At 39.4% G+C, this 20,204-nt stretch overlaps 1 protein-coding gene across 12 annotated transcripts in view; it reads left to right on the top strand.

The window, feature by feature from the left end:
* The window catches only part of KMT5B (lysine methyltransferase 5B), a 52,941-nt gene that overhangs the window by 11,077 nt on the left and 21,660 nt on the right, over positions 1-20,204 (top strand). For 8 of the 12 annotated variants that reach the window (XM_082476466.1, XM_082476460.1, XM_082476469.1 and 5 more), the window contains exons 2-4: positions 7,398-7,633; positions 13,858-14,005; positions 17,460-17,528. In XM_082476466.1, coding sequence (XP_082332592.1) covers positions 7,474-7,633; positions 13,858-14,005; positions 17,460-17,528 — 377 coding nt within the window. In that variant the 5' untranslated portion in view covers positions 7,398-7,473. Of the gene's footprint in view, positions 1-1,190; positions 1,283-5,055; positions 5,210-7,397; positions 7,634-13,857; positions 14,006-17,459; positions 17,529-17,556; positions 18,213-20,204 lie in introns of those variants that run through there. The other 4 variants (XM_082476465.1, XM_082476467.1, XM_082476470.1 and 1 more) reach the window with 4 other exon arrangements.

The following is a 20,204-nucleotide window of genomic DNA, read 5'->3' as shown; positions in this document are numbered from 1 at the left end:
GATATGATATGAATGGACCTGTGGTATGTTGGGCCTTGTGCTAGGTTCCCGTGATACGAAAGTGTACCTCAGCTCGTTTATACTTCAGTGGGGAAGGCAAGTGTCACCAAGTAATTACATAAAGAAGTGAATACAGTTGTAATAAACACCATGAAGGAGAAATATTCAAGCATATATCAAGACAGTCTACTGGGTGGAGGACTGGGAGGTGGGGGGACTGCTGGGCAGGTTGGCAGTATCCCAAGTGCAAAGGCCAGTGGTGGGAAGATGCCTTGCCCACTAGAGGGATGTAAGCTAGGCTGTGTCTGGAGTATTAGCTGGAGCGAGGACTGAGACTGGCAGGGCTGGGTCATGCAGGACCTTGTAGGCCTTGGTAAGGTCAATTCTGTTAATGGTAGTTCTTAACAGTTTCAAAATACTTTCATTTTTGCTATTGCGTGTAGTTTTCACACGTGAGATAGGCTGCACACATGAGGCCCTGGAAGGGGGAGTTGGCTTTTCACTTAACGAGTGGGATGTTGTTGGACCCGGTAGTGGGCTGAGCAGTTTCACTCCTGGTCCACCTCGTGCTCTTTGTTCTTTTGTGGGGGGGGGGGGGCTGCTGCGTGTTTGTTGTTTCTTCTTCGGACAGTGCTTGCTTTCATTTCTGTGCTTTTTTTTGTGTTTGTCTTCCTTGTGCTTATTTTAAATACAAAGCCCCTGGGAGTCTGGGGTTGTGACGCTTGAGCAGCAGAATCCACAAGCAAAGGCATCGAAAACTTGTGGAAGTAGTTCAGTGATATTTCTTCAGTTCCCGTCAACCTAGAAGTCTGATTTTTGAATTGCTGTGTTTAAAGTTTTAGAAATTGGCTTTAACTTACATACATATGGATGATGCGGAAGGATTTTTGTGAAATCTGTTTTATTTTCCTTATATACACCTTTATTTTTTTATTACAAAGTAATATTTGTTCATTTTGAAAAGTTGAACCTTTTGAAGACTATGTCATGTAACAGTTAAAAAAATTGCTTGTAATCTTTTTCTCCATAGATAAAACTGTTAGCTGGTGTATCGAATTGTTTTCTTAGCAAATTGTAACTGAATCACTTGAAAAATGTTTGTTCTGCTTTTTCTCAATAAAGTTTTTCAAAAGTCCTCTAGCAAGCTAGAGCCTGCTTTTTAAAAATGTATGTTATCTTTTCATTTTCAGCCACTTGGGGATTGTTTCCATGTCAATGGATGATTTCTCTAAGATGAACTCTCTGCAGACAAGTTCAGCGTGTAAACTGGCTAGAGTTCTTGGTAATGGCACAGGAATTATTTTGAAATTCTTGGTAGTCTTTCAGAATCAATATTTTCATTTTTCTGACAGATGTTTTGAAATCCTGATTTGTGTTTAGGATATTCAACAAAAAATTCCTTTCCAAAAGCTTTAAGTGAAAAAGAATTGAAACCAGAGTTCTCAAATTGGAGGTGAGCAGCTGAGCTCAAAAGTCACTAAGAGTTTATGATCCTTGTGTGTGTCCATGAAGGGACAGTGGGAGGCTAGGAGGGTGTTGACATTTGTTGAGCATCCATCACTGGGAGTAGAGTGGGCACTTTACATAAACCAAGCGCATTTTTCTATGAAACAACTCTGTGCTTTCTTTAGGAACGTGAATATCAAGTATTGGGGGAAGTGGATTGTTTGGGTTTTTTTCCAATTATAAATAAATAGGTTCACTGTAAACATTTTGGGGAAAAAATCTTTTTTTGATGTTAATCCCATTCCCCCAAAGACAGCCATTGCTGTTGGTGATTTGGAATGTATGATGGTGTGTGTGTGCTTTTTACCTTAGTGGTATTAAAATGTGATTAAACTTTCCTCTTTAAATGCAACTCTTATTTTAGCAGTTTTCTAGTACGTTTTGTATTGTCATTGTGTGCCCTTTTGTTTACATTTGATACTAGAATCAAGTATGTGCATCCTTCCCCACCTATTGGTCCAGTGAAACCTTTCCTGTTGATTTCAGGTAGTCCCTGGGGGTGGGCGGAAGGTGTGCCCATGCCAGAGCATAGTCACAGCTGCGTTTCCTTAGAGCCCGGTTGTGTCATTTTTGTGAACACTCATAAAAATAGAGGGGGGTAGAGCCTTGCACAGAACCCTCAGGGATTCCGTCCATCAGCACTCAGGTGATTTATTACTCCAGGCCAGAGAACCAATTAATCTGTTCGTTTAGAAACTTTTTTTTTTTTTAAACAAAGATCCTTATAAACTCTCTCAAGGCATGCTGGTCTCAAATTAACCTATTCCCACCATCTCCCATCCTGTGAATATTACATATATCTTTTCTGGCACCTGAAATTTGAACTCTTTTCCTCTTGTTTGAAACAAATAACAAGAACTTAGGACTCTCTTTATTCATTATTCCTTAGAGTACTTTCTGCCATCTCATTCTTTCCCCATGAGCCCATGTTTCGAGACATTATGTCCATTTCAGAAGTTCTCTGTCGTTTCTGAGAGAGGCTCACAGTGGCCCATCTGTCATGACTTTGAACTGTCAGAGATTTGCCTTATGAGCACTGCAGCCTGTGCCCAGCTGGGTCACTCCTTCCTGAAGCGCTGGGCCCTGGTTTGCTTTTGCTTCTCCTTCTGCCTCACTAGTTGCTCCTTTCAGTATCCTTAGCTGCTGTTTCCTCATCTTGATCGCTAAATATTTGGGTGCCCCTCAGTCCTTAGACTTCTTTTATCTCTACTCACTTCCTAGGTGATTTCCTCTTGCCCCATGGCTTGAAATCCCGTTAGTCCCCTGACTCCAAGTTTATACATCCAGCCTGGGCCTGTCCTTCAGATCCAGCTGCCTAAACATCTCTGCTTGGTCTCTAATAGGTGTCTCAAACATGACCAAACCAAACTCCTGCACCCCAACCCCTGCCAAAACCCGACCTCCCTGTGGTCTTTGTCACCTCCATAACTGCTAATTCCATTCTTCCACTTGCAAGCACATCTGAGCCCTCTCTCTTTCACACAGTGTCGGCAAAATCTTCCGAAAAGATCCTGAGACCAACCACTTCTCACCGCTTTTGCTGCTGCGAGCCACCAGCATCTATTTCTCCTCTCATTGATTGCCGTGGTCTCTTCACTGCCTTCTCTCTCGTCCCCCCAAATTGTTAGTCGCTTTATTAGACCTGCTTTTTCAAAAGCATTCAAACTCTTCGCCACATGACAAGCAGCCAGCATGGGCCTTTAACACTTAACTCCTGTCACTCCTCTGCTTTCTCCCTGGGAGTTAGTGCCCAAGTCTCAGCAGGGGCTTGGAGGCCCTCTGGCCTTCCTCCTGCCCCTCTTACCCCCTACTCTGCTCCAGCCACACTGGGCTCTGTGCTGGTCCTCGGACACACCAGCTGCTTTTCTCCCTCGGCTTTGTACTCGCCCTTTGCCTGGTGCACTCTCCCCAGTGCTGCTCCGCTTTTCCCCGTCCCGCCCTGGCTCCACCTGAAACACTCCCTGCCACTTAGAAACTGCTCTGTTTTCTCCAAGGTGCTGGCATTTATTTGTTAGTTTGTTGTTTCCCAGAGCTTTCTTCATTAGAATATAGGCACAGATGAGGGTTAGAAACCTTATTTGCTGTATCCTCAGTGCCTGGAACAGTGTCTGGAATGTAGTAGATGTCTAATAATTTTCATGATATTTTTATATTGGGAAATCAGATCAGAGAAAGATTTGTAGCTGTTAGGCCATTTAAGGAGTCGCCAGTACTCCTTTCTTGAAAATTGTTTTTCTGCCAATTTTGGAATAAATTTGAGGTCATTTTAACTTCTAGACATAGTCAGTGGCCAGTTAGCTCAGATACGTCCACCAAGCCATGACCATGGTAGGATTTCCACGTGAGCCAGCTGGGTTCCAAGCCAGAGAGACTGCACCCTTGCTCTGTTGGGAGGGGGAGCTCTGGGTGAGCCACCGGATGTCTTCAGCTCCTGTTTCTCCTACTAAAATATCCACTTGTGTTAGCTTTTGAAATTCCATCTCCACCTTTAATATGTAAGTGTTCTTCCAGCTCGTAGTCTTACGGGAATGATCATGCCAACAGCAGATCCTGCACTCATGAGGGCAGAACAAACAATGACCTGATGATTAGTAGAGTATATGTTCGTTTTGAGCTAAAAGTTTATAAATAGCCCCCAATTTCTGATAGCTTTACTAGAACTGCTTTTACAAAATATTCATTGTGAGCTTAAGTCTTCTGCCTTAATGATAGCTGTTGTTATCTGGACGAGTGGAGAGGATTGGCACCTCTGCTAGAATACATCCAGACATAACATGCAGTGTGTTCATACTAGTGAAATTCAGCCGCGTCTTGTGATTGACAGTGCTTGTTATGCTATGGTACCTTAAGTTCAAACAAAATAATATCAGTTGACTGCAATATAAATGAGACCCAGGGTTAGGAATTGGCTCCATTTTGGATCATTGACCCACATTTAATTGAAATGATGTGTAAGTTAGAGTGGATCTCAGTCTGTGTTCCACACTGTGTTCTAGTACACAGTAGCTAGAGTGTACTACTAAAATGATTTATTGGTGAACTTTTCCAAGTTCTTGGGAAAAATTAGGTTGATAGGTATAATTTCTGCAAATTAAAAATTTTTATTCCATACTTCTTAAAATTTTGGTATTTGCTCTTTGCCCTAAGAGATGAATAAATGAATGAATAAGTAACTTAGAACAATAGTTCTGACACTGGAAAACTAGTGTCAGAATCACCTGGAGGGCTTATTAAAACACAGATAGCTGGGCCTCGTCCCAGGTTTTCCACTTTTTATCTCTGAGTAGGAAGCTTGGTTGCGACTTAAGGATTCTCTGGAGAGGTGACTTGCTCTTTCTTTTGTCTCTTAATTCTGTCTAAAGCCACATTGCTCTCTTCTGTTCTGTATCGTTGCATTTTATGTGTTAATCATTGAGGACTCCGAAGTGTCTTAAAAACACATTCTTCCATCATTATCTGTAAGTTGTATGTTATATGTGGGCGTTCTTGAGATGAATTTCCTAAAGGACCCAAAGCACTTTACCACCTTCTTGTTCTTTTTCTCTGGAGGTGCGGAGTCGGGGGTGAACCAGAAAGCATAATGGCAGGTGGTAGGGAGGTTGATGGTGGTGATGGCGATTCCTGCCATGTCTTGCCTGTGCCAGAGCTGCTCCAGCTGCCTGTGACAGCACAAGCATCTTGAGGAAGAAGAGAATTTGAAGAGGTCAGGTTATAATTTATAGTTTAAAAAAAATACAAAAGTGGCAGCTCCTGTGAGGTGGTTTAGACCACAACCTAATTTATTTATTCTTTCATTAAGTTGAGTGCCTTTGACCTACTTTACGCTGTACTAGAGAAAAGAAAAATAAGTTCTTGACCTCAGGAACTCTCAGTCCATTAAGGAGGCAGACAGGCCTTCGCTATATGGTGACATAAGGGCTTTTACCCAGGTTTTTTTTTTTTTTTTTTTTTTTTGGCTGTGTTGGATCTTCATTGCTATACGCGGGCTTTCTCTAGTTGCGGCGAGTGGGGGCTACTCTTCGTTGCAGTGCGCAGGCTTCTCATTGTGGTGGCTTCTCTTGTTGCAGAGCATGGGCTCTAGGCACACGGACTTCAGTAGCTGTGGCACGCATGCTCTAGAGCACAGGCTCAGTAGTTGCGGCACACGGGCTTAGTTGCTGCACGGCATGTGGGATCTTCCCGGACCAGGGCTCGAACCCGTGTCCCCTACATTGGCAGGTGGATTCTTAACCACTGTGCCACCAGGAAAGTCCCTCACCCAGTTTTATAGTAGGGGTGTCCACCTGGATTTGGCAGTGAGGGTCAAGGAAGACTTCCTGGAACATGAAGGAATTAGCCAATCAAAAAGACAGATCGTCTAAGTATAAATATAAGATATTTGATCATCAGTAGGGGGTCTTCTGTTTAATTTGATAAAGTGTATTAGTTGAAAAATATTTAGGTTAGAACTGATGTATCAGTATTTTACTTGCCCTTTCCTATTATTTAAGTAGCAGCATTTTTCTGGGTTTAGTGAAGCCTACAAGAAGAATCAAAAGATAGGCGCAATAAAAGTTGAATACTAATTGAATTTTAATAGTGAAGGAACCAAGAGAAAATTACATGTTCGAGAACAGTTGTAAAAGTATCCTTAATATGGATGAGCTGTTTTTCACCTTTTTACCTAAGCATGTTGCTCTCACCCACATTTTACCTCACTGTGAATTCACACAAAATTCCTGTGACGTGAAAGAGACTTGGAGGTCAAGTAAAAATTAATATTTTGTATTTGTGTTGGGTATCATTAAAGGCGTCTCCAGGTGTACATTTCTGGGAGCACTTCAGAATAATTTATCATGTGTACTTTTCTGTGTGTTTGGAAAAAGTGAGGGAAAATGAGCTCTGTCTGGTGCGGTGAGATGAGAGGCCCTTGGGCAGCAACGCCGGGCTCCCCTCTGGCTGCGGCTGCAGGCTGATTGTGTGGCATCGGGCGGCTGCCTCAGCTCCATCTGCAAATTGAAAGAGTTGTGCTAGAATCTTAGAGTTCCTTTAGCTCTCAAGTTCTGTTTTTACACTTTCTTATCCTAGAGCCTTTTTAGTCTGACTTACACTAAAGCATAATTCCGTAATGAGGTGATGTCATGGACATCCTTTCTCACTCCCTTACCAACAAATGTAATCTATTATACTTTCACTTCCAAAGGTTTGTATAAATTACAAACATTTCTCACTATCCAAGTCATTTTGTTCCCAGATTCAGCTAATTAAAATTCAGATAGTGAGGGATACCACTATATTAGCAAATAAAGTAATCTCAATTTTTGTTGCCATCGTAAAGGAATGCTAAGGCAGGTATTTCATGATGGGCAATACTTTGATATTCTAATGTTGGTCCCTTAAATATCCTGAATCCTGACTTCAAACTAACAGCAACAAAAGGGTGTTACAAAGCTGTTGTGGACAAAGCTTAACTGAGATGCCTTTTCCTCAGCTCCTCAGAAGAGAAGAGAGAACTTCCTTGTTTACTCAGAGTTAATAGAATGTTACCAAAACGTGTAATTTGAGCAGGTTATTGAGCTGTATACCTAGGTATCAGGGTAATAAGCAAAGATGATTCTTACTGGCAGCTGAAAGAGATAAATATTTATTGAGTACTTACTAGTTACCAGTCGCTATTCAAAGCACAAGCAATGAGCAAGGCAGAAGGAGTCCCTCCTCAGAGTCTGTGGGCGCTGTAGACCTCACCGTGACGCGGGGTGGGGGGGGAGCCAAGGGAGTCTGTGAAGAGTGGAAACACTCATTGCTAAGTTACTTTTAATACTCTGAAAATTTCTCAGGGGTCTGTGTAGCATGGTCTTTTATGTATTTACCTCCCCATTTTGTTTTGTTTTTTCATGTTTCGTTTCTGTTAGGAGAGAACATTGAAATTATTCTCTAAGCTATTTGAAGAGAGTGACTAAATGCACCTGGGTCAGGCTGTCTGTGGGTATGAAGTGGTTGGGAGAATCCAAGAACATGGTGGTGAATGGCAGGAGAAATGGAGGCAAGTTGTCTAATGACCATCAGCAGAATCAATCAAAATTGCAGCACACGGGAAAGGACACCGTGAAGGCTGGCAAAAACGCAGCTGAGAGGAGGTCAAGCAGATGTATGTACATATTTCAGCTGTCACTCTTTTGATTGTGATATGGGGCAGTAATTCTTTCCACTTTGTAATGTGTATTCTGTTCTCTTGTTGTTTTCAAAACAATTTTTTTATGTTCTCACAGTTAACAGTATAGTTTTTTTACTCTTTTCAAAGTTATACCAACTTTTTTCTCATCAAACATTGTATACAACTCAAGTTTAATTCTTAATATAATGTTTTTATATGCATAACTTTATATTTTGTAGAATTTATAACTGAATGGTTATTTGTTCTATTAAAAATATTAAAGTACTGCTATTAAATTTTTTTTAAGTTCAAACTGTGTTTTTTTATATTTGATGTAAGTTTAAGTATGTATTTCTTTAAAAATTTATAGAGTAATATGAATGATAAAGTCAACCCTAATTTACATGATAAGTGGAAGTTAGGGCAGCTTTTCAAATTGTCACCATTTCTTCTATTTATATAGGGTGAACAGTTTATCCTAACAGAGAAGCAGTATTGATAATGAGTTACTTTTTTACCTCTATATCTCTTGGTGATAATGAGGCTACTTACTGAGAGTTGAAGAAAGTGTAGATTTGATACATGTTTCATAGTTCTTTTAAGAGTAGTAAGATGCCCCAGGATAAGTGTAAAGCTAAGTAGGCAGCTGTATAAATATTGTCCAAAATTAGATAGCCATGTTAAGGACAACTTTTTCTTCCTTCCTTCCTTCCTTCCTTCCTTCCTTTCTTTGTCTGCGCCATGCAGCTTGAGGGATCTTAGTTCTCCGAGCAGGGATTGAACCCGCGCCCTTGGCAGTGAGAGCGCGGAGTCCTAACCACTGGACCGCCAGGGAAGTCCCAGACAACTTTTTATATTTCTTCTTTTCCTAAGGTTAATTAAGCCACAACTAAATAGCGTTAGTTTTTGTTGGAATTGGCCTACTTCCAGTAGATTTGGATTGATTAGCCTGGGGTTTGCTACAGTTTCAGATAGAGTGCACCAGTTCTGATTTCATTTCCTTCTTACCTTTTATGGGTTTATGCTATTCACTGGGCCCAGGCTGCCCTTAACTTTTCCATATCAGATCAGGTCACTGTTTCTGTTTAAAAAGAAACAAAAAACAAACAAAACAAAAAAACCAGACAGAAATCCCTGCTTGGGATAGGGGTAAGGAGAGAGCCCAAGACTAATGGGTTTGCCTCTACCTGGACACCTCCTCACCCCCTTAGCGTGTGATGGGAACCGGAAGGAACTGAGAAATGTAGTGATCATGGCAGTGGTGTTGGCTCTGGTCAGTAAATTAGGCATCTCTTAAATCTTTTTTTTTTTTTTTTTTTTCAAATTGCTGTTGGCCTCCTTTTTGGGCATCAGTGCAAAAAGGTCTTAATTAGTTTGGTTGTTGGAGGTACATAAGAATTTAGAAAATGACCATTACATGAGCTACACTTTGCCAAGTGTAGACAGATTTGGAGGGATGGGTTGGAAAAACCCAGAGAGTGTGAAGATGAACAGCATCACATTGAATGTTATTGGGCAAGAATGGTGCAAAAATAGAGCCAATGATGAAGGGAAACATAGCATTGCATCACCTTAGATAAACTGCAGCGACTTCACCTAACATCAGAGCCACAGAATACATGAAGCAAAAACTTACAAAATTGAAGGGAGAAATAGATAATTCAACAATAATTTGGAGACTTCAGTTCCCCACTTCTAATAATGGATAGAACAGCTAAGCAGAAAATCAACAAGGAAAGGAAGACTCAAATAGTCCTATACCAACTCTTCCTAACAGACATCTGTAGAACACTCCACCCAACAGCAGCAGAATACACATTCTTTTCAAGTGTCATGAAACATTATTCAGAATGGACCATAGACTAGGCCATACTTTAAACCCCTCAATCAATGTAAAAGGATTGAAATCATACAATACATGTTCTGACCACAATGGAGTAAAATTAGAAATGAATAACAGAAATTTGGGAAACACAAATATGTGGAAATTAACTCACTCCTAAATAACCAGTGGGTTAAAGAAGAAATCAAAAGGGAAATGAGAAAATACATTGAGATGATTGAAAATGAAGATACAACATACCAAAAACTTAACGGGATGCAGCTAAAGCAATGCCTAGAGGGAAATTATAGTTGTGAACACTTGTATTAAAAAAGAAGGAAGATCTCAATCAATAACCTTTCACCTTAAAACACCAGAAAAAGAGAGAGAGCAAAACTAAACCCAAAGCAAGCAAAAGGAAGGAAATAACAGAGTAGAAATTAAGGAAATAGAGAATAGAAAGAGAATAGAGAAAATCAGCAAAGCTAAAAAGTTGGTTCTTTGAAAAGATCAACAAGAATTGGCAAACCCTTAAGCAAGACTGATTAGGAAAAAAAGACTCAAGAATCAACATTGAAAGAGGGGACATTACTACTGCCTTACAAAAATAAAAAGGATTGTAACAGAATACTATGAACAACTGTATACCAAGAAGTTAAGTAACTTAGATTAAGTGAACAAATTTCTAGAAAGTAGTAAATTACTGAAACCGATTTAATAAGAAATCTTATTTATACAAAATCTGAATAAACCTATAGCAAGTAAAAAAGATTGAATTAGTAATTTTAAAAACAAAACAAAAAAACCACTACCTACAAAGAAAAGACCAGTATTATCCTGCTATCAAAACCAAAGATATCATAAGAAAAGAAGACCTATAAACCAATATCTCTAATAAATATGTATGCAAAAATCCTCAATAAAATACTAGCCAACCAAATCCAGCAACAGATGAAAAGAATTCTGTAGCATGCCCAAGTGAGATTTATCCCAGGAATACAAGGTTGGTTTAATATCTGAGAATCAATTGATGTAATACCATATGAATAGAATCAAGGACAAAAACCATACTGTCATCCCAATAGATGCAGAAAAAGCACTTGACAAAATCCAACACCCTTTCAGTATAAAAACAGCAAACTAGGAACAGAGGGAGTTCTTCAACCTGATAAAGCTTAATGTCATATTTAATGGTGAATGGTTTCCCCTAAGATCAGGAACAAGACAGAACTATATTTGTTCTCACCACTTCTATTCAGCATTGTACTAGAAGTTCTGATTACAACCATTAGGCGAGAAAATGAACTTAGAGGCATCCAAATTGGAAAAGAAGAAGTAAAACTATTTGCAGGTGACATGATTGTGTATATAGAAACTCTTAAGGAATCCACTAAAATATTAGAATAAACGAGTTCAGTAAGGTTGGAGGATACAAGATAAGTATACAAAAATCAATTGTATTTCTATGCACTTTCAGTAAACAGTCCAAAAAAATGAAATTAACAATTTCATTTACAGGGCATCGAAAAGAAATATTTAGCAATAAATTTAACAATAAAGTGTAAAACTTATACTCTGAAAATGATAAAACATTGTAAAAGGAGATCTAAACAAATGGAAAGGGCTTCCCTGGTGGCCCAGTGGTTAAGAATCTGTCTGCCAATGCAGGGGACATGGGTTCGAGCCCTGGTCTGGGAAGATTGCACATGCCGCGGAGCAACTGAGCCCATGCGCCACAACTACTGAGCCTGTGCTCTAGAGCCCGTGAGCCACAACTACTGAAGCCCACGTGCCTAGAGCCCATGCTTCGCGACAAGAGAAGCCACCACAATGAGAAGCCTGCGCACCGCAACGAAGAGTAGCACCCGCTTGCCGCAGCTAGAGAAAGCCCTCGTGCAGTAACGGAGACCCAACACAGCCAAAAGTAAATAAATAAAAAATACATAAATGGAAAGAAAAATAAATGGAAAGACATCCCATGTTCATTGATTAGACTTAATATTGTTAAGATGGTAATACTCCCCAAATGACCTGCAGATTGAATGTAGTCCCTATCAAAATCTCAACTGGCTTCTTTGCAGAAATTGACAGGCTGATCCTAAAATTCTTATGGAAATTCAGGGGATCCAGAATAGCTAAAACAGTCTTGAAAAAGAACAGTGTGGAAGATTCATACTTCTCGGTTCCAAAGCTTACTACAAAGCTGCAGTAATCAAGACAGTCTTATACTAGCATGTGGATAGATACATATTCGTGGAATAGAATTGAGAATCCAGAAAGAACCCTCATGTTTGTAGTCAACTGATTTTTGACAAAAGTGCCAATAAGATTGAGGAAAGAATAGTCTTTTCAACAATTGGGGTTGGCAAAACTGTATATCCACATGCAAAAGAATGAAGTTGGATCCGACCTCACACTGTATGTAGAAAACCCAAAATGGATCAAAGACCTAAATTAAAAGCTTAAACTGTAAAACCCCCCAGAAGAAAACATACACATAAATTTTCATGACTTTGGATTAGGCAGTGGTTTCTTGGATATGACACTAAAAGCGCAGGGAACAAAAGAAAAAAAAAGTAACATGAAATTTACCAAAGTTGCAAACTTTAAGGGATACCATCAAGAACATGAAAAGACAGCTTACAGAACAGGAGAAAATATTTTCAAATCACATATCTGATAAAGGACTAGTATCCAGAATAAAGAACTCTTACAAGTCAATAATAGAAGGCAAACTCCAATTTTTAAATGCGCAAGGGATCTGAATAGACAGACATTTCTCCAGAGACAGACAAATAGCCAATACATGAAAAGATGCTCAAAATCATTAGTCATCAGGGAAAATCAAATCAAAACCACCACTTCACAATCACTAGGATGTCTGAAATCAAAAGGACAAATAGTAACAAGTGTTGGTGATGATGTGGAGAATTTACATACACTATTTTTGGGGAACATAAAATGGTGCAGCCAAATGTGGTCTACCCACACAGTGGAATATTATTTGGCCATAATAAGGAATGAAGTACTGCTGCATGGTACAATGTGGATGAACCTTGAAAACATGCTAATTGAAAGAAGCCAGTCACAAAAAAACACGTATGATTCCATCTATATGAAATTTTCAGACTAGGCAAATCCCTAGAAACAGAGTAGATTAGTGGTTGCCAGGGTCTGTGGGGGAGGGAGAAATGGCTAGTAACTTCCAGTAGGTATGGGGTTTCTTTTGGGGGTGATGAAAATGTGCCAGAATTGATAGTGGTGATGGTTACACAATTCTGTGAATATACTTAAAACCATTGAATTGTACACTTTAAATGGGTGAACTGTACGGTATGTGAATTAAATTTTAATAAAGCTGTTATAGAAAATATAACAACTTTGATAGTTTTATACATACGTGCAAATAATTTGATTCAAAATCATATACTGACCCTTTGGCAGGGACTTACATGTAAGTGTTTATTTATTTATTGGAACAGTGGGTGAAAAGGTTAGACGTCTCACTTTGTCACTCATTCTTCCACCTCTTAATTTTGAGAGGCTTAAAGTTATACTGCTGGTATCCTCTGTAATTGCATGTGCTGACTCCATGAAGACCCTCAGTGACGTATACATCAAACGTAAATCAGCACTGATGAAACTTCATCCATACGAATCTGGCCTTCCTTTCCTCTCTTTACATTGTTTTTCTTCCACAGTTAACCCCAGTTACTTCAGTTATCTTTTTCAGTCACTTCCCTATTTTTATCCATTCCTTCAAAATCTGTTTCAAACAGGTGTTAGAAATAGGCCTGTCAGTCTCTCTGTACTTCTTTCCCCTCTTCTCCTACCTAGCTTTGTGATCACAGGCAAGTTTCTTAAGCTCTGGGCCTGAGTTTCCAGCAAAGTGGGGAGGATACTCACACATCTGCCCACAAGCAGGAAGTTGAAGGTGACGCCTTGAGACTCCTTTTTGGTTCTTGAGGTTTAGCCTTCTGGCCCTTACTGCAGAGGGGATCTTGTGTTCCTCTTGTTTCCTTCTCACACCAGCCCTGTCTGTAGTGGCCCTTTGTGCTGTCTTGCTACTGTGATGAACATCTGCCCATTTCCTGTGTCTCAGCTCTTCCTTGGAGAGGCAAGTAAGGCATCTGAGCCAGAGTCTCACAACTATCCAGACCCTGTTCTCGGGAAACCTGATAATATTGTCTAACAAAAATGCTCTCAATAATTGGGTTAGTTTACTGCATTTGGTTTTCTGGTTTTGCAAAGGGTACTCAGTTCTTAATTAGTAAAACTGATAGAAATAAGCAATTCCTAATTCCTAACTTGAATGGGCAGTGAAGCTAAAGGTTTTTAAGGTAGATTTAAGTAGTACTCAGTGCGAGTTAATTTTTCTTCTTTTTTCTTCTCACAGGTAATGGTAATTCAGGATTCGAAGGACAGAGTCGATATGTACCATCTTCTGGAATGTCTGCCAAGGAACTCTGTGAAAATGATGACTTAGCAACCAGTTTGGTTCTTGATCCCTATTTAGGTTTTCAAACACACAAAATGAATACTAGGTAATTTTAAGTCTTTATCCTGAGTGGAACAGATGATATCGTTGAACTTAAGAAAATAGATGGCTAATTTTACTTTCAGTCAAAATTTAAAATGACATTAAAGGAAAGGTTTTGCTGCAGGAGGATTTTCCATGTGTGAGCCAAGAAAAGCAACATAAGCTTCCATGAGTTGTCAGTTTTAATTCCGTGTTCTTATTTTATCTTGGGATAATTCTATTAAAATACAAAGTTGGAGAGGCATCTCCATATTATGTTTTAAATGTTGATGAGAATTAGCTGAAAGAAATATATGCATCCTGTAAAACCTTGAAAATGTGTATGATTTTTTTCTACCTAAATTAGGTTGCATCAGTTTTTTTCATGATTTTATTACAAACTTTGATTCTTTCAAATACTTTCCACTGTATAGAGGGAATTTTGCCATTATGTTTTATCTTTGAGACTCAGCTAGTCATTATAAGTTAGAGTGAATATTTTTAAAGACATGTGCTTATATTCAGTATACAGGCAAGAAAATAGATGTGTAACCGCTTTATTGAGTATCAAATGCCATCTATATAAAATACTACATAGCTCTTGAAATCTGTCACCCTTTAAATTTCTTTATTCTAATTCTCTTAAACATCATCTCGCTCCCAAAAAGGCCTTTAGATAATTTCGTAATTAACTGCCACCAAGCACTAAATCAGAACTTTACAACTTTTTGTTACCTCTTAACTTCCATGGCAAAGGCTTTCGAGTCTGGTAGAAAAGCCTGACATCGGGGATTTAGAATGTGGAACAAGTTCTGGACCACTGTTCACTGTTACCGTAGCTGCAGTGTCGGTGACTGCCCTAGAGCACCAGGGGGGTAGTCACCAGTAATTAATTGGGGGCAGGTGATTAGAGGAAAATCATGTGTCCGTTTTTTCCTATTTTAGTTCTGTCCCTTGCTAGAATTAAAACAAGGTAATTCATTTATCAATTATATTCTAAATCCAAAAAGAAGTAATTTAGGTTAAAACGTGCTTTTGGTATTTTCATGTAATTTCCTGTCATCATATATCTTTACTTACTAAAACGGAGTGAAAGTTGGAATGGACTTGAGAGATTATTTAAATAGTTCCCTGCCGTCAGAGGGGCACATACTTAAATTTTCTACATAGGCAAATGGATGGCTGTTCTCTGCAAAATCAGCAGAATTGGATGCCCTGGTGTCCAACTAAAAATCTAGTTTGCATTATTTTAAGCCCACACACCCTATTTCCCAGTGAACCCAAGAGACCAGGGCTCATTCTCCTACTATTAGGGTCCTAATAGTATTTAACTCACCTGTTAGCCTTTTTTTCCCGAGGTAAGAAATGTGATTCACTGTTTCACACAACAGTCTAGTGGCATTCAGAATATTACACAAAGGCCCATAATTATGGCCTGGAGTCATCAGGAAACAGATTCTGTTCGTTACGCCTTGTATACTGAAACATGGAAGCAAATAAACCATTTTAAAAAGTTTTCCATCAAAATTACAACAAAAGTTGTAGCGGCTTGGGAAAGAACTCCATGTATTCAGAAGCCCCCATGCTTTGACTATTCCAGAGGATGAAGAGTTACCTGTTATTGGGTTCTGCGACAGTAAATAACTCATGTTTTCTAAAAAGTCCTCCTTGACAACTGCTTCTTTTAATTTACATATGAGTCACTTGGGGAATCTTGTTAAGATGCAGGTTCTGATTCAATAACTGTGAGTTGGGGCCTGAGAGTCTCCATTTCTAACATGCTCCCAATTACAGTTGGGAAGCAAGGTCCTAAACCGTCTAGCCTACTGAGCTTTGTCCCAATGTGATAAATGGATAGAAAGTTCCTTATCAGTCGTTTTCTAGGGCTCACTTTAAAACATGTAATCCTAAAATGTCAAGTTTAGGATTACCACACAGATACTGTTAAAACTTAAGACCTTACCATATCCAAGTACCCCTAAATTCATATTTTCCAGTGCAACATTCAATCCTACTCAGACACTTCCTAAAATAGCCGTTCATGGTGTAGGTAATGCTGCTGCTGCCTGGTTAGACTGCGCTGGCTTTGTAACAGTGTCGGCACTGAGGCCAGCGCGGCGGAGCAGTTGATGTTGCTGTGGCCGCAAGGTGTGCTCTCCGCCTTTCAGCAGAGGCGGTCACTCCAGAGGTACTTTGACAGACTCTCGTAAGCTGACATTTGGGGAATGTACAGAATTTTTATTAATGAAGCTTGTTAATCTTAATGAAAGGTATGTACATTTTCATTTAATCTTAGTGGATTTATTTGAAAATTAGCACTTATAGTTCTTTATCTTCTGAGCAAGAATTTACCAGAATGTCACTTACACCATTTTCAAAGATATTTTATAGACAATAAGGAGAATCTGTAGTGCTTTATTTGAATAACCATAAATATTTCTTAAATTATTAGCTTTTTGTGGACTTCTCTTTCTTTGGGGTACAAAAGAAGTGACTGGAGGACGTGATTGGAGCTTTGGGTTTTAATTCTCCAAACTGTCCGTCTGTTACTTATATAAGTGGTCTCTTTGTTCTCATGTTTATACATCTGTGATTTGAACTTAGTTTCTCTTTTGTTATGCCCGCTTCCTCCTTTCTGCCTATTTCAGTTGTACCTTCAGGAATACTGTTCAGAAACAGTAGATATTTAATTATTTGGCTATATTATGAATTGCTTATGTTTTTACCCTTAACATATCCCTGTATTTACTAAGAAGGCAGTCAGAGTTGTGGCATGAATGCCTAGAAAAAGCATAAACAAAATAATAATTTCAGTTTATTGGGAAATGTTTCAATTTAGTTGACTTTTGTCAGTTATGAAACTTAAATTCTTCCTTTTAACCAGAGAATACAGTTGTTAGTAATACCTCTAATTTTCTTTAAAAAGCTAGTGGAGAGATGAATGTAGCGAAGCAGGAATGGATGCTTTCAGTAATGCGCCCTCGTTCAGGCTGCGTGACCAGCGATTTCATGGTATCCTGAGGAGTTGGGGGACATCACATTGTAAAGAAATGGGAACAGTCCTCTCAGGGCACAGACTTCAGCCTGTGTAGTCCTTACTTATCCTTCCACTACTGTAACCATCTAATTTTCCTTATTTATATATTTGATTATTCGTATCCACTGTTGAATATGAATTTATAAATCACTTTAAATGCCTCTTGAAAATCAAGTGCTTGACTAGAAAGCATAAAGAAATTTTTCGACCTTCTAACTTAATATAATCAAGGGTAAAATGATGTTATGTGGGAAGGAAGGAGTTTTAGCTTCCTGGACTTTGTTATCATGCTAGACCGACCTGTGGCTTCATAAAGTTCTTGAATATCACAGCGTTTTAGGGATTTCTGCTACAACCAATATTGTAAGTCTGTTTAGAAATTACAAGTACAAATTATACAAATAGTTTTTTATTGTTGTTGTTTGTTTTTGCATTTATATAGCGCCTTTCCTTCGAGGAGCTCAAGGCATTTTTCAAAATCTGACAGTTTTTCTCACAACAACCCTGTGAGGTAGGTAGAGAGCATTACAAACAGTAATAAGATACAAACTAACCTGTTTCAGCCTTTATAAATGTTCTTTTATGTTAAGTAATTGGAGGTGTCAGCATAAACACTATTTTTAGAACATTTTGCAAACCTTTTAAAATAGTTTGGTCTTAGTAATAGCTATATTTAAAAAACCACTGTACTCCGTAACAGGGTAATTTTAAGAGAAATCATTCATCCAAAAATCAGGAGTCACTCCATGGGATTAGCTGAGCACTGATTGCAGGACTCAGCCAGGTATGTTTCTGGTTGCTGTTTATTTTCAGGTCAAGAAGGAATGAAGAGCTGTGGTCCTAGCATGACTCCTCCACTCGGCATCTACGAACTGTCAGTTCGCAGTTAATCTTTCTTCAAGGGGGAAATGTGTTCACGATGTTGACTCATGGTTTTATTTTATATCTTAAATATTTGAGCATTTTTCTCTCTCTTCCTCCCTCCTCCCCTTGCTCCCTTTTTTCTGTCCCCCCTCCTCTTTCCCCTCCCTCCAGTAGCTCTTGGTTGTACATGCTAATGGAAGGGCACGGTAGTGCAGCTAATACAAATCTGCAACTTTTCTTCATTGCCACAGTGGTCTCTTGGGTTTGGAAACAGAAAAACCAAATAGCAAGAAAACCTGGGAAGTCAGTCTCTGGAAAGAGTGGGGAACAGGTGTGTGGGAGTGTGAATTCATATGTTTTTTCCTGCCCCTTTTAATAGTAAATAATTGTAAATGACATATTTTTAAATTTCTTATACCAGCCATTGATCAGAGAGGTGTGGAAAGAGAAAAATAAATGTTTGGTTTATTTAAAGTAGCAAATGTTAAATATTAAGAGGGAAGAGGGGCACGTTGATGTGGAAATGCCGAATACCTGTTTCTCTTGCCTCCCCTGCCATCCCAGCCCAGCCCACCCCAGCCCCAAATACTCAGTTTGTTTCCACCCCTTTCACGGTGCTGCCAGGGTACCAGCCAGCGCTGTCTCTGGCCGAGCTTAGTGCTGGCGCGCAGCGGTAAATACAAGTCAGATCCTGTTCTTGTGATAGAGCGACACAAGAGGGCTCCCGTGGTTCAGATGAGAGCGGGGCCGACAACGGCCTGGGTAGCAGTCCCAGTGCTTCCAGCACTTAGCCCTCATCGGGCCTTATTTTCCTCATTTATGGAACAGGAGATCATTTTTAGATAATCTAAATTTTCTTCTAGCTTTAGGAGCCACGGCATAAGGATAGCTTTGTGCAATTCGTATGGGAGATTTAGAGTGATTGTGGTTAAGCAGAGGACAGAGCGTATTTTTCTATTCAGTCATAGAAAATTACTTGAATTTTTTTCTAAGGTCCTCAGTGCCTTTTGCTCTGGCCCTAACAGTCTTAACAATCTTATGTTATTAAATAATTTTTATTTCCCCGCAGTTTTGTTACAATGGGATCTGACTGGAACAGTCAGCCAGGTGATTTTGATGTCCTTCTATAGGGTTATCGAAAGCAACTGCCTCTTCCCCTTCCCATCTGCACCCAGACCATTTTCTTCCTCCTTTGCCTCACTATCATTTCACGCCTATAGCAGCCAACTGTGACAGTAAGTTTTGACAGTAAATTACATTTTAAGTAAAGTAGAGGTTCTTGCCTAGTGGGCAACAAGGGACAGTTTGGGGGGTTTGTGTTTGAGGCAGTAGAAGGCAGGAAAGCAGAAATAAAAGTCACAGGATATGTGGAAGGCAGAATATTATTAACTCAAGAGTTGATTATTTTGTGTTGGTTTTAGCATGTAAATTGTTTGGCATCATGAACAAAGAGTAAACAAAAGGATAGCTGAAAGGTATTTTTAGATAGGGAGGAAGTTTCAGGAAGCGGAGAGCACACATAAAACCTGTCAGGAATAGCCAGTGTCCATTCCAGGTCTGTAACTTATTTTCTGGCATGTTCTTAAGATCTTCAGGTGAACTTAGTCCTGACTCTTGCTCTCTAATGTGTCGAGCCATGCATTTATTTTACAAGTGTCACCGTTGGTCAGTCCCACGTTGAACATGTAAAGATTGCTTGGCTCCTGTCGTTCGTAGCCCCGTCCATCACTTAACATCATGGATTATTCATCGTATTTGCTCAAAGTGAACTACTGCTTTTCTGTTTACTGCGTAAAACTCTGGTTATCTGTTTCCCATCACTTTGTATTGCCTGGAGTGGTGTGCCTTAGCTAACAGCTGCTTGGTGGTCTTATCTGTCCTTCATTTGCAAATAACCCCGTGGTGTAGGGTTGCAGCCAGAAGGATTTAGACTGGGTTTCTTAGAGAAACCCAGTCTTGACGAAATCACTTAATGATGGCTGCAAGTAAGTAGTTTAATATTATAACTGTATGGAAGTTTGGATACTTTCACAGTTCTGCAAATCTTTATGTTAGAGGTTCTCTGATACCATAGTCTGACAGCCTAATTAAAGACATTCGGAATTGTCTAAAGGACTTCCACTCGTCTGTCTGTGAGGGCTGGTGTGCTAACTGATTGAAACAGGAAATAAAACAGTGCATTGTCCGTTTCTTCATATGATGTCTCTAGAACTCCTTCAGATTGTTCTACTTAGTAGTTGTAAGAGCTTACTGAAACTGGAGTCTGCAGCTAGTAAGTTCCTGGAGGTGTCAGCATGCTCACACATCTGAAGACCTCTAGAGA

The sequence above is a fragment of the Balaenoptera physalus genome, assembly GCF_965194825.1.
Source record: "Balaenoptera physalus genome assembly, chromosome: 10".
Taxonomy (NCBI): Eukaryota; Metazoa; Chordata; class Mammalia; order Artiodactyla; family Balaenopteridae; genus Balaenoptera; species Balaenoptera physalus.
Note: the sequence above shows the minus strand (reverse complement) of the source record. Positions and strands in the feature narration are given on the sequence as shown.